We start from the raw sequence: 14,663 nt of genomic DNA, 5'->3' as shown, positions 1-14,663 counted from the left end.
GAAGAGTTGGGCCTGCAACAGACGGAAAACCGGTCTATCTTGCATTTGGAAAACATACACAGACTTAATTTCTCTCTCTGTTTCTTTCTCCTCTCTCTCTCTCTCTCTCTCTCTCTCTCTCCCTACATGTATATATGTATGCATATAGACTCACATGTGTATATACATGCTATATACATGTATATTTATACATAAAAAGAGCACTGGGTTTGGAGTCAAAGGACCTGCACTTGAAATCTAGCTTCACCACTTTTTACATGTGTGACCTTGGGCAAGTTAACGTTTCTAGGCCTCAGTTTCCTTAACTGTAAAATGGGAAAGGTGGACTAGATGATGTCAAATGCTATTTCCAGTTCTAAATTTGTGATCTCAGGTGATTTCACCACCTAGGAAACTGTGTGACTGTTGTTGGGGGTGGGGAGAAGAAGGGTGTTGAGAAGTAAATGTCAAGAGGGTAAGACTCAGGATCCTAAGAGATCAAAAGTGGGAGGGGCAGGATTGAAGTATAATTCCTTAAATAGTCTCCTCTCAACATTCATCCACTGCCTGGAAACACTAGCCTTGCCTTGCCTGGGTTCTATTCTCTCCTTGCCAAAAGGTTTGCTTCCACCTGAAGCAGCAATTTCATCACTTCCTAGTCCAGAGGGGTCAGTGAAGAATGTTGGCCAAAAGGTGAGGGCAGCTTTGGATAACAATGCTTGCGTGGGTATGGGGCAGCCTCGTGGCTTCCACAGGTTGATGTGTAACCCTAGTGTTCTTAGAAGATGAAGATATAAGGATTTTCAAGGGCTAATGGTAGGAAATTCAAAGTCCACAGAAGCTAGGGAGAGTACACTAAGAATCTTAGTCTGAAGGATATTGATACCTGAACTCCCTGAGGTTAAATGGGCTCCCCAAGTTTGCAGGACTGAAAGGAGCCTTTTGACTCCCCAGAGCCAAAGGGAGACATCAGGTGTTTCAGAGGCTGGGCTTGTGGGGAATTTCTATTTTTTTCATAGATATGAAAGGACTTTTGAATGTAAAAGAGCTGTTTGAATGACAGTGATAGGTCCATAGGGTGCATCTAGGAAAGAGCCAAAATCTTCAGCGATTTGTGTCTTGGTTCCTATTGGCAAAATGAGAGATCAGATTTGATGATCTCTGAAGTTTTTGTCTTCTCTAAATTCTAGAATCCATTGGAGAAGATTGTTTCCAGCAAGGGAAGGAGGTGAAGACCAGTGCCAGATTATGGGGGGAGGGATTGGGATGGGGTATTAGAATGAACCAGAAGACAGAAATCTCACAGCCATTTCTTCTCTTTCCAGAACCTGTCTTCAAATCCTCTCTGAGGGGCCAGAATCCATCAATGAAGCTCCTAAGGGGGCTGGAAGCCCTGGGGAACTACAAGAGCAGGTGATCCTCCTAGAGCCAGGAACCTCTGCTTGGAACCTTGTCCAGGAAAAAATCCAGGCACTCTCAGACTCGGTAAGAGAAGATGACGTGGGGCAGCTAGGTGGTGCAGTAGATAAAGCACCGGCCCTGGATTCAGGAGGACCTGAGTTCAATTCCGGCCTCAGACAATTGACACTAGCTGTGTGACCCTGGGCAAGTCACTTAACCCTCATTGCCCCACGCCAAAAAAAAAAAAGAAAGAAAGAAAGAAAAAAAGAAAAAAAAAAGAGAAGATGATGCACGAGTTCTGAGGATGTTGGGAAGTCAGGGAAGAAGGGACTCAATTCTTGGAGGATCAAACCTATTTGCCATCTGAAAATGGAGAATAAAGATGGGAGCCAGAGTGCCTGGGCATCTCAACTCTCCCAAGAACTCTTTGCATAACCTTGGGCAAATGACTTCCCCATTCTGATCCTTAGTTTCCCAAGTGAGGAAATGAGGAGGTTGCTGCAATTCTCTGAATCCTTCCCACTGACATTCTGTGTTCTAAGATCCTTCTTTGTTCTAATAGTTTGTTCTAAGATCCCTCTCATCTCTAGTGTTCTATGTTGTAAGGTTCCTTCCAGCTTGACAGTCTATGTTCGAAGGGCTTTTAAAAATTATATTCATTTATGTTCTACTTTCTCATATTCCTCCAAGCCCAGACATCCTATGTTTTTTGTTTTGAAATTCCTTGGGTTCTCATATTCTATCCTCTAAGGGCCCTTTTAGCTCAGCATTGTCTTTCCCCACTCCAACATTCTGTTTTAAGGTCCCTTCCAACTAGGAAATTCTATTTTCTTTTTAATTCTATTTCCTTTTATTTTCAAAGGAAAATCTAGCTTCTCTTGTCCCATTTACCCTATACTCCACATTGAGGAAGCAAGAAAAATAAATTCCCATATTGGACAATGACCCACTTTCCCAGCAGTTTTCCCATTTCCTGGTCCAAAGGAATCAGTTTTGTCACAGAGGAATGCTGGACAAGAGGTGAGGGCAGCATCGGATAACAATGATTTTGTGAGCATAGGTATACCTCAGAGCTCCCAGAGTTTGATGAGGGTCATTCAAGTACTCTTAGAACAAGGGTTCTCAAGAGCTGATTAGAGAATTCAAAGTTGTTAGGGGCTGAGGGATAGTGATCCCTGAACTCCTTGGGGCTAAAGGAGGTCCCCAAGCTCTCCAGGATTAAAGAGAGCCTTTTAACTCTCCAGAACCAAGAAACATATGTGAGGAGAATAATGAAGATTCTCAGGGAACTCACCAACCAAATTAGATTTTTCAAACATACCCCTCCCCAAATAATGATAATAATAAGGGCATTTATGTAACACTTTAATATTTGCAAAGAACTTTACAAATGCTGTCTCATTTGATCCTCACAACAACCCTATTAGGTAGATACTATCCTTAACCCTATTTTACAAGATCAAGAAACTGAGGTAGACAGAGACTAAGTAACTCTCAGGGTCACACAGCTAGGAAGTGGCTGAGACTGGATTTGAACTCAAGTCATCCTGATTCAGGTCCAGACCTCGATTCCCAGCACCAACTAAATGATAGAAAGAACAAGTAATAGCTGATGAACACAGAGTTATGAGTTTCTCCAGTAAGAATGTGTCTGGGGGGCAGCTAGGTGGTGCAGTGGACAAAGCACTGGCCCTGGACTCAGGAGTACCTGAGTTCAAATCTGGCCTCAGATACTTGACACTTACTAGCTGTGTGACCCTGGGTAAGTCACTTAACCCTCATTGCCCTGAAAAAAAAAAGTGTTTGGAATTCTGATAAAACTCAGAATGAGCTGAGGCTGGAGAGAAAAGAATACCAAAATTAATTTGGGATGTGTTAAAAGTTGTATTGGAGAAAAAGAGGGATTGAAACAGGGATATTAATAGTGCTATAGGTATATGGGATGATGATAACATATGAACTTGAGAACTGAGAACCAATCCACTCATTTCACTTCTGTATTCTCTGCAGAAGAGAATTACCTTGTATGTATCAAACTAACTTCATTTCCTTTTTCATACATAGTAGACCAGAAGGTAAGGGAAATTCTGAAGACATAGCTTACCTAGATTTTAGTGAAGCATTTGATAAAACAAAACAAAACAACTTCTATGCTAATTTTTGTGGAAAACAATGGGAGATTCAAGATCTATTATTGTACAATCATATGGATTCAGAAATGGTTGAATGGCTGGACTCAAAGTGTAGTTGTTAACCGGGTCAAAGAGATGTCTACTTGGCACGTCTTTTGTTCAATATTCTAAAGATCTGTACTTGGTCCTGTGCTGTTTAACATTTTAATCAATGTTTGAATAAAGGCAATGATGGCAGGCATAACAAATTTGCAGATAGCAGAAAGCTAAGAGGCATAGCTAAAACCAGAAGACAGACCCAGAATTCAAAAAGATCTTTATAGCCTAAAATATTGGTATGAATCAAACAGGATGAAATTTCATGGCCATGAGTATAAAGTCTTATACTTTACACCAGTGGTACTATGTTAACTTTGCAAGATGAGGGAACTGAGGCTCTGAGAAATGATATGACTCAATGAAGATCTTATGGTTAGAAAATATCAGAACCCCAATTTGAACTCAGATGTCCTGATTCCCAGGGCAAGTCTCTGTCAACCATACCATGCTTGATTGCCAGTGGTTCCTTCTCCACAACTGCAAGAAACCACTTTAATTAGTTGTGATTTGAAGTAAGCAGAATACAGAAGATCATAGCACAATGACGGTCAGGAAAGTTCTTCCTTATACCACACAGATGACCCTACCCTACTCTTTCACCCACAGGTTGAGAGAGATGCCTTCATGGTGGCTGACCTGGGAGTTCTGGCTGAGCAACACCAGACATTCCTAAAAGCCTTGCCCCATGTGACGCCTTTCTTTGCTGTGAAGTGCAACAATAGCCCCAGTGTGTTGCAGGTGCTGGCCAACCTGGGCACTGGCTTTGACTGTGCAAGTCTGGTGAGCTCCAAGGAGGCCTGGGAGTTTGGCTGCATGATGGGAAATCAGGAGCTTCATGAGGGGCAGAAAGAAAAGGTTCTTTGAAAGACTTGGCAGCTCTGGATTGAAAAGAGTAGCTGGGGGCAAAGGAGAATTATAAAAGAACTCAGGCTGTGGGTCCATGGGGTTGAAAGGAAATCATAATGTGGGCAACATACTCACACATCAAGAAGGGCCACTTCTTCCCTTTCCTTTTCCCATTGGTGACATCTCCAGTAGAATTCATCTAGGGGTATGGGGCAGGGGAGATTCAAAACCATGAACAGGAGGCTACCAGTGAAAGCAGCATCTATGTGTATGTGCTTTTGGACAGGGAGGAACTGACAACATTTTGGTCACTTCTCCTTTCCCTCCTCCTCCCTTTGCTTCCCCCAACCAAGAACTCCTTGGGAGCTCTCATCCAGGGAGCATTAAATCCATCTATGCCTCTCCAGTAAGACTACAATATTTCTTCTAAGGGACTAGTGTTTTCTAAATGGAATGGGAAGGAAGGGGAACCTAAATGTCCAGGATCTCATGACTGTATCTAATTCTTTCCCCCTGGGCTTTCCAGAGCTCTTGGGAGCTTGGGCTGGGGAGGGGAATGCTCCATTGTGTCTAATGAGTCCCCCAGATTGAGGATGTGAGAAGGGTGCAGCCCCTAGAAGGATGACCTCTGCTCTACTGCCTTAGGTGGAGCTGGAGCAGGTTCTGAGGATGGGGGTTGCCCCCAGCCGCATCATCTATGCCAATACTTGTAAGCAGATCTCTCACATCCAATATGCTGCCAGCCATGGAGTCCAGCTGATGACTTTTGACTGTGAGGAAGAGATTGCCAAGGTTGCCAAGTTTCACCCCACTGCCAGGTAAGGGTGACAGAAGAAACCTGGAGGATACCACTGTTAGCATCAGGTGCTGGCCAGTGGGATCATGGGACAGATGGAGATGGTCTGAACCCAGAGTCCAAGTAGACCTGACAAGCAAGAGACAGAGAAGAGGGAGAAGCTTCCTCATTTGTAAAATGGGGATTGTTGTGAACATCCAATGACATAACATGAAAGTGCTTTGCAAATCTTAAGGCATAACATAAAAATAATAGCTATTATTGTTGTTACTGTTTGTAATAATGAATGAGTGAGTGAATGAATAAGATTGCTGGATGATAGATAAAAATATGGGTGCCTGGTCACTGGACATCAAGGAGATCCAGGGGCTAGTGACAGATGGATATCCCAGCACATTCATAGAGCCTCAGCATCAGAAAGTACTTGACACAGGTGAGAGGCAGAGGTCTGCTACAGGTGATATGACCAGACGATGGAGTCCCAATTAATAACTGGTGATACAAGAAGGTATCTCCTCCTGCTCATGGACAGGGAGGGACATTGGAAAGTGACAGGCAACAGCCTTTAGAGCAAAGCAGGAGAGGGTCAAGGCAGGAGGTAGCTAGGGGAAGATAAAAGCAGGTGCTGGGCCCTGGGGTATGAGCTGTGTGCTTAGAACTAGGGGAAGAAGCCACACAATAGTTCTTAGTAGGTGAGCATAAGGTCTAGGCAGAATCAGCAGCTAGGCTGACTCAGGGGAGTGAGGGAAATGAGGAAAAGTGAGTTGAGGACTAGAGGTGTCTAGGAGAGTCTCCAAGAGCCACAGGTGTTCCTCTGTCAATGGCTTCCTATTCTGTAGAAGTAGGATGAAGGTTTAAAAATACCACTAACTCTGGAGTCAGACCTGAGTTCAAGTTCTGTCTCTTACACTAGTAATAAGACTCTGAGTAAGGGGCAGCTAGGTGTTGCAGTAGATAAAGCATCGACTCTGGATTCAAGAAGACCTGAGTTAAAATCTGTCCTCAGACACTTGACATTTACCAGCTGTGTGACCTAGGGCAAGCCACTTAACTCTTATTGCCTCACCAAAAAATGTGGGCTGTGGTCTTTTGGCAGGTTGGTCCTCAGACTCTGGACTGAGGACAGTGAATGCTTGTTTCCCTTGAGCGCCAAGTTTGGGGCTCCCCTGGACCAGTGTGGCCATCTGCTGACTGTTGCCAAGGACCTGGGAGTGACTGTAGTTGGCATCTGGTGAGTCTGTCTTTAGGGACTTCTACTTCTCCCTGGGTGCTGGAAAGGCAAGAGGCCTAGACTAGGAGCCAGAAGGCCTGGGTCCAAACCCAGGCTCTGCTACTGATTTGCTATATCAATGACCTTGACCTTTGGCCTTAGGCAAATATCTCTCTTTCTCTGGGTCTCAGTTACTACTCCGTCATCCAAAGACAATGATGTCTGCCTTGTGCTCCTCACAGAGGTTTTGTGAGAATTTGTAAACTGTGAAGGGCTTTGTAAACAGAAAAGCATTTCTGTTTATGCATCTGTGTGTGTATGTATTTGTGTCTGTGTAGGAACCTTTCTATGCTTATGTGTAAATGAGTACAGAGGTAGCCTTGTGTCTTCATGCATGCGCACTAACAGGATGCTTGGCTTCACTCAGTTTCCACGTGGGCTCAGGCTGCCAGACGCCACAGAGCTTCCACCAGGCCATTGCAGATGCCCGGCATGCGTTTGACCTGGGCCTCCAGACTGGGCACCCAGTGAGCCTCCTGGATATTGGAGGGGGCTTCCCAGGCAAGAAGGACTTTGTGCTTCCCTTTGAAGAGGTGAGCAGCCAAGATGCAAGGCCAGAGGGAGAAGGCAGGAAAAGACAGCTTAGGGCTCAACCTACAGGAATGGGAGAGATGTGTTCCCAGGTCCAATCATAGCACTTCATTAATTGACAATCGATCACTAATTAACTGATACTTAATAGTAATTGATCATCTTTAAGAATTCTCTATCTTTAAAAACCCCATCTCTATTTTTTCAGTGAAATATCCCTCACATAGAGGCCTCACTTATAACTGAGAAGTACAATTAAGCAAAAGACATTGCTCATGTTTAACCACATAGACTTCATTCTGCACCTATAGTTCCAATTCTCCCCCACTTTCTTCTGTGAGGCAGGAGTATTTTGTCAGGCCTCTGAAACCCCTGTGATCACTGCATCTCTGAGAGTTCTGTTGTCTTTCGAGACTGTTTTCCTTTACCTTGGAATATTCACTTCCTGCCCCTTTCAACAACCAGAATTCATGGATACAAAAGCTCCTCATGAAAGGCACCTCAGAGCATAGCCAGGCTGGTCCTTGGCCAGCAAATGTATAGTTCACCCTTGGTCCCATATCTGAAAACCTCCCAGTCAGCTAGGACCTCCCAGCAGTTGGCTCCACTGTCAGGGCCTCTCAGAACTCCGGGTCATCTTCATAATTTATGGCCTTGGAGAAGGCTTTATAGTCTATGATGAATGGAACTTACCATGATTTCCCAAATGGAATAGCTCTGAAGAGTTGCTTATAAAAGTGTCAGCTCTCTGAACACTCTCTACCACCTGCTGGATGACTCAGGTATCAGGTGCCCAGCCCTCAGCTTAGCTGGTGCTTGAGATGGGAGTTAGAAAAAAGATGAAGAGACCTTGTCCCTGACCTCAGGGTGTTCAGATTCCGGAGAAGAAAGAGGAAGAAGAGACCCAGACGTTGATGTGGAGGACACTTCAGAGAAGAAGATCCCATCTCTGCTCTTTGGGAGCTTACATTGTGCTGGGGAAACAGAAAAAGAAAGAATAGACCCAATCCATGATCACAGAGAAGTGACAGACTCAGGCTCTCCCCTCGAGAAGTTCAAATGCTCAGTAGGGTGAGCAGCCTCCCAAACACCAAGAAGATTCAAAGGTGGAGATATGTTGTTCTGACCTCAGGAAGGTTGCTTGAGAGAGTTGCTATATAAGCTGGGTGGGCTCTGGAGACATTTGGGATGAGGGAAAACCTTCCATGTATTTAGGGTAGAAGGACAGGGCAAGGACAGCATCAGCAAAGTTTTGGAGTCAGGCACAAGCTTGATGTGTCCGTGTGCTGGTAGTGTGGGTGCCTGGTGGTAAAGTGAAGGGGAGGAATACTGGGCCTTGGGCTAATCTACATGGATCACTTCTTTTTATTTATTTATTTTTTGCAGGGCAATGGGGGTTAAGTGACTTGCCCAAGGTCACACAGCTAATAAGTGTCAAGTGTCTGAGGCTGGATTTGAACTCAGGTCCTCCTGACTCCAAGGCCAGTGCTTTATCCACTGCACCACCTAGCTGCCCCCTACATGGATCACTTCTAATATCATAGGAGAAAGATGCCAAATCCTGAGAGATGTCAGATATCTGCCTGGCATGCCACAGTGCAGGGCCCCCAGTAACATCCCCATGGGACAAGTGAGCACCAGGCATGAGACATAAGCAGCCATATGCTGAGGGTCATGGAATAAGTGGGTCCATGATAATTGGCTTAGCTGGAAGGGAGTGTAGGTTTGGGGCCCAGGTAGGGTGGTCTGTACTGATGGAGAACATTCTCTTTCCAACAGATGGCAGTTGTGATCAACAGAGCCTTGGATCAGTATTTCCCAGAAGGCAGTGGAGTGGAGATCATAGCTGAACCTGGCCGCTTCTATGGCACCAAAGTGTGCACTGCTGCCATTAACATCATTGGCAAGAAGGATGTGATGGAACAAGGTGTGCCAGGCTGTTGTGCAGGTCTTGTTGGACTGAGATAACTTCCCCAACCAGGTCATGGTCTTTGGACTTGATCCATAGCGTGGCCGAGAGCCAAACTGACACCCCAATCACAGCATCATGCAAGTAATCTCAGAGGAATCTAGTCCAACCCCCATCTGAATACAAACACCTCATTTTCCTTCTCACCCATTTCTGTCTGGTACCACTATTCCCATGATGGCTCAGCATCAATGCCTTGGGTTACACTCGACTTTTCACTGATCCTCTCCCTTCTCTCTCATATCCAGTCAGTTATCAAGTCTTGCCAAACCCACCTCTGAATGGTCCTTTTATTTTTCTGTTTCATAGTCTCTTCCTACCATCTGCCCAACTACTTCAGTAGCCATCTAAAATGTCTGGCCCCAGGGCAGCTAGGTGGCGCAGTGGATAGAGCACCGGCCCTGGAGTCAGGAGTACCTGGGTTCAAATCCGGCCTCAGACACTTAACACTTACTAGCTGTGTGACCCTGGGCAAGTCACTTAATCCCAGTTGCCTCACTAAAAAAAAATAAAATAAAAAATAAAATGTCTGGCCCCTTCACTCTTTTCCAGCTGATCCCATCCAGCTAGAATATATCTAGATATTATATAGGTATAAATAGAAATAGATATAAAATACAGGAAGATAGATGATAGATAGATATAGAATATAGATAGATAGATAGATAGATAGATGATAGATAGATAGATAGATAGATAGATAGATAGATAGATAGATAGATAGATAGATAGATAGATAGATAGATATGGAATATAGATAGAGCTAGAATGGGCCTGAGAGGCCATCTAGTTGAATGCCTTCGTTTTACACAGGAGGAAGTAGAGGCCCAGGGAAGCTAAAAGATTTCCCCAGGCTTACACAGATGGGGTTTGATTTGAGCCTAGTTCTTCTGACTCCAGAACCCATTCTCCTCCCACTTGACAATATCGCTGCTCCCTCTGATGGGTCTTTGCAGGCTGCCAGGATCAGCTTTATTAAGCAGAGACCTTACCATGCCAATGCTCTACTCAAACATTGTCAGCTGTTCCCTCCTGCCATCCAAGTAAAGTTCAACATTCTCTGCTTGGTATTCAAGGCCCTCCCAAGCAGACGCCACATTCTCTTTCCAGCTCTATCCTATATTACTCCTATCCAAATAATCTATTCCATTTTCCAGAGAAAATCTTCCTAATATGATACAACGACAGAAATAAAACATTCCATGTCCTCAAGGAGCTGATGTTCTACTGGTGTTGGAGGTGGGGTGGGGAAGGGACTTGGTGCAGATAAGTAAATACAAGATACATGAACACATACAAAACAATTGCAGGTGGGAGAGGATACTAACAACTTCATGGATCATGGAAGACCTCATGGAGTAGGTAGTACCTGAGTAGTGCTTTGAAGCAAGCTAGGGATTCTAAGAGGCAGAAGTGATGAGAATAATAGTGGTTGCATTTTAGACACTGGAGTCTATTCATGCAAAGACACAGTCAAAGGATTGAAATATCTATGAGAAGAATATGTCACTCCTTTGCTAAAGAATCTTCACTGGCTCCCCATTGCCTTTAGGATAAAATAGAGACTCTTCAGTGTAGAATTTAAAACCTTTTACAATCTTGACCCAGTCATCTTTCCAGGCCAATTACATATCATAGGAGGGATTGTGTTATACAAAATGTATATTTCCCCAGTGGGTAGCACCAAGTTTTGTATAAGGAAGGAAGGCTCTCAGTAAGTGTTTGTTTATGAACATTTCTCCAGCCTCTACATGCAGAACTCCAGCCTTGGAAAACTCACAGCCTCCCTGGAAAATGGACAAGTCCAAAAGTGAAGAGAGCCTTGGGGCAACATGATAACAGGGAAGCACAAGCCCCCTTACCACCAAACATCCTCCTGACTGAGCTCCTTTCTTTTCCCTGAAGGTGGTCTGAGACTGATGTACTATCTCAATGATGGATTTTATACCTCTTTTGGAGCTATTCGGAGGGAGAAAGAAACAAGGATACCTCATGTGGTGAAGGCAAGAGGGGCAAGGGGACAAGAGCTGACTTTGACTGTTCTGGAAGTAGGGCAGGAGAAAGCTGTATGGAACGTCCTGGTATAGAATGAGTCAGCTGGAAGGGGCTTTATTTCCTAAGGAATTCAATTACTAAAGAGTGAGTTTCCTAAGATTTCCAGGTCAAGTGTGGGCCCTTAGATATAATCTTTTTTTTTTTTGGTGGGGCAATGAGGGTTAAGTGACTTTCCCAGGGTCACACAGCTAGTAAGTGTTGAGGCCAGATTTGAAGTCAGGTCCTCCTGAATCCAGGGCCAGTACTTTATCCACTGTGTCATCTAGCTGCCCCCCCGTCAGATATAATCTTTTTTTTTTTTTTTTTAGTGAGGCAATTGGGGTTAAGTGACTTGCCCAGGGTCACACAGCTAGTAAGTGTCAAGTGTCTGAGGCTGGATTTGAACTCAGGTACTCCTGACTCCAGGGCCGGTGCTCTATCCACTGCACCACCTAGCTGCCCCCCTCAGATATAATTTTAACCATCCTTCCCCAACCTCTACTCACGGCTTACCCTGAAGACAGTAGTGACTGCCTAATGTGTTCAAAGGTGACAAGAATGTAGCTGGTACCTCTACATCCCAGCTGCCAACCTAGCTTAGACACAGCAAATTCGGGTTGCTTAGGAGAGGTTATAGAAATGTTTAAAAAAAGGAAATTGATTAAATTCCCTGCCTATATTTTTCCTACATTTAGGAGCAATTGCCCTCTAAATCAGTGATTTTTTTCTAGAAATTTAGCTGAGACACCAGAAGAAAAAAACATCTATACACAGAACTGAAATACAAATAATGAGATTTATTCAAAGATATGCTTTATAAACTGAGACTGACAAGAGATTAAGTGATTTGCCCAGGGATATCCAATTTAAGTGCCTGAGGCAAGATTAGAAGTCAGGTCTTTATGATTCCAAATCACATGCTTTAATCATAGCTGTAGGATAATCTTTGAAAGTGTGTCTTTTGGAGGGCAGCTAGGTGGTGCACTGGATAAAGCACCGGCCCTGGATTCAGGCGTACCTGAGTTCAAATCCAGCCTCAGACACTTGACACTTACTAGCTGTGTGACCCTGGGCAAGTCACTTAACCCCTATGGCCCCGAAAAAAAAAAGAAAAAAAAAGAAAGTGTGTCTTTTGGAAGTAGAGATCTTAGCAGTTTAGAAACATGGAGCAAAATATTTTCAAATTTTACATTTATAAAAGTCCTAAACTGTGAGCATATACTTAATATAAATTATGAAACAGAGTACAGCAAATAGAAACCATATATTATGGAATGCATTGTGGCATTCATGATGTACCTGGCTATGGTCCCTTGGAACTTGCTTCCCCCCACATCTCATTCATTCATTCATCAAACATTAAGTAAGCATACTCTGTTCAGGATACTATGTTTAGGTATAGAGAGATGTAAAATTTCAGTAAGACAAAGACCCTGCCCTCATGAAGCTCAAAGTCTGGTAGGAAAATAAGCTTTAAAAAAACTCAGGTAGGGACAGCTAGGTGGTACAGTGGATAGATCACCGGCCCTGGAGTCAGGAGGACTTAACTTCAACTCTGACCTCAGGCACTTGACACTTACTGGCTGTGTGACCCTGGGCAAGTCACTTAACCCCAATTGCCTCACCAAAAAAACCACCACCCACCAACAACTATACTGTGCAATATTACCCAGTAAATTCATGAGTGGACAAAGGTTGGGGTGGAGTGGAAATTTAAGAAGAAAACCTGATGGGGGTGGTCTTTGGGTGGAGTTTTAAAGTAAGAATGCAACAGTAAAAGTGAATAGGAATTCAGCAGGGAAAGAAGGAGAGGGAAGACATTTTAGAAATAGAGACCAGCACGCTCTAAGACAAAAAGAATGGTAGGGAATAGGAGATGGAGGTGGTGTGAGCTAAGAGTCATTTTATTTTGGTGAATCTTCATTCTCTCCTTCCCATCTGGTACAGAAGTTTGATGGCAAGCCACTCCTTTACCCCTGCACACTGTGGGGTCCCACATGTGACGCCTTTGACCGTCTGGGTCCAACAGACATCTTGCTGCCTGAGCTTCATGTGGGTGACTGGCTGGTCTTTGAGGACATGGGGGCCTACACCCACACCTTAAGCTCCCATTTCAATGGTTTTGCACGGCCTCAGATGAGTTTCACCATTCCTTCTGAGCTACAGTGAGTAGGAGTGTGGGACTGGGAATGGGGATCTGAAGAGATAGCCCTCCAGCTACCCTCTCCCTGGGCCTTGAGCCCTTTCAGGAGGGAAAGAGTGTTGGGGGGCCGGGCTGAACTCCCCCATGCCACTGACCAGAAGATATCCCCTCCCCCTGGGTAACTAGGCAGATTCTTTGACCTAGGAATCTGCCTTCTCCCATACATATATACTCAAGTAATGGGTAAAGGTCAGAAGAAGTTTCTGGTAGAACTAGAGTGAGAAACTGCTCTAGCTTGACTCCCAAAGCTTTCATAAGACCTCTATCCCACTTCCCTTCCAATTAATCCCCATGCTCTACCAGCCAACTTCTCTTAGCCCATATCCCTGCCCCTTAGAACTTTATGCCTAATTGGATAACAACAAATTGACTTGAAATTCAAAACTTGTATAAATATCTTGAGGGTGACTGAGTGAATATCTCTCCACTCCTGTGTAACACAGATCTATTTTCACAGATACCTTCTGGACCCAGTGCTTTAAACTCCATGAAGAGAAGTTCACAATGGATGGAACTTTCAGGCAGCCTGACAAGCCAGTGAAGAAACTATTTAGGGAGGGAGTATGGAGAATGGGAAATGCTGAGGGCTTTTGTACCTTCCTTTGTCACACCAAGAGGCCTGTCTGACCATGTGTCATGACCTAAAAAGTAATCTCTGATAGTTGAAAATAAAGTCTTGCCTGAAATTGGGCTTGAGGTGGAACAGAGAAAGAGGAGGGGCACAGGCTAGAATCAATGCAATGCATTTGCAATCTTTGCACAGACACTTGAGAATGTAGTGAAAGGAGCCCTGATTTTGTAATCAGCAAACTGTGCTCCACTCCAGCACCATGACTTGTTAGCTCTGTGACAATGGACAAGTCATTTACACTCTCTGGGCTTCAGAAGCTCAACTGTAAAATCAAGGGGCTGGATGAGATCATTGCAATGGTCTGTTTCAATTCTCTATTTCTAAGATATGTTCAGGATACTAAGTAAATGTTATATATATATATTCATCTCCCCAAATTTCTGCCTCCTCCATCCAAAGAAAGATGCCCAAACCCCAAAATTTCTTTTCTCTCATGATGACAGTGCCTGATGTACTACCTTGCATAAAACATAATAAACCAATAATTAAATAATTGATTAACTAATTGGTAATTAATAACAAATTCAACTGTCCACTTTTGTTTGTTAGCTCAATTCATGGTGACTCCTTTATGCATACTAGGTGACAGTTGTCATATAGTTTAAAATCCAGTGAAGGCATTTGGAGGAATTCAGAGTGTGGTCATTGTTGTTTAGTCATTTTTTTCTTCAGTCATGTCCAACTATTTGTGACCCCATTTAGAGGTTTTTTTTTTCTTCAAAGATATTGGAGTGGTTTGTAAAGAGCATTAAGTGACTTGACAAGGTCACAC

At 43.9% G+C, this 14,663-nt stretch overlaps 1 protein-coding gene across 1 annotated transcript; it reads left to right on the top strand.

The window, feature by feature from the left end:
* Positions 1-658: 658 nt before the first annotated feature.
* Positions 659-13,226, top strand: LOC122748124 (antizyme inhibitor 2-like). The gene is made up of 9 exons (XM_043993826.1): positions 659-672; positions 1,305-1,464; positions 4,218-4,391; positions 5,103-5,275; positions 6,350-6,484; positions 6,891-7,056; positions 8,834-8,981; positions 10,929-11,026; positions 13,005-13,226. Exons 1-9 carry the CDS (start codon positions 659-661, stop codon positions 13,224-13,226), a joined length of 1,290 nt encoding a protein of 429 aa, XP_043849761.1.
* The last annotated feature ends 1,437 nt before the right edge of the window (positions 13,227-14,663 follow it).

This window comes from Dromiciops gliroides, chromosome 3 (genome assembly GCF_019393635.1).
Source record: "Dromiciops gliroides isolate mDroGli1 chromosome 3, mDroGli1.pri, whole genome shotgun sequence".
NCBI lineage: Eukaryota > Metazoa > Chordata > Mammalia > Microbiotheria > Microbiotheriidae > Dromiciops > Dromiciops gliroides.
The sequence above is the reverse complement of the archived record's forward strand: the minus strand, read 5'-3'. Positions and strand labels throughout refer to the sequence as shown.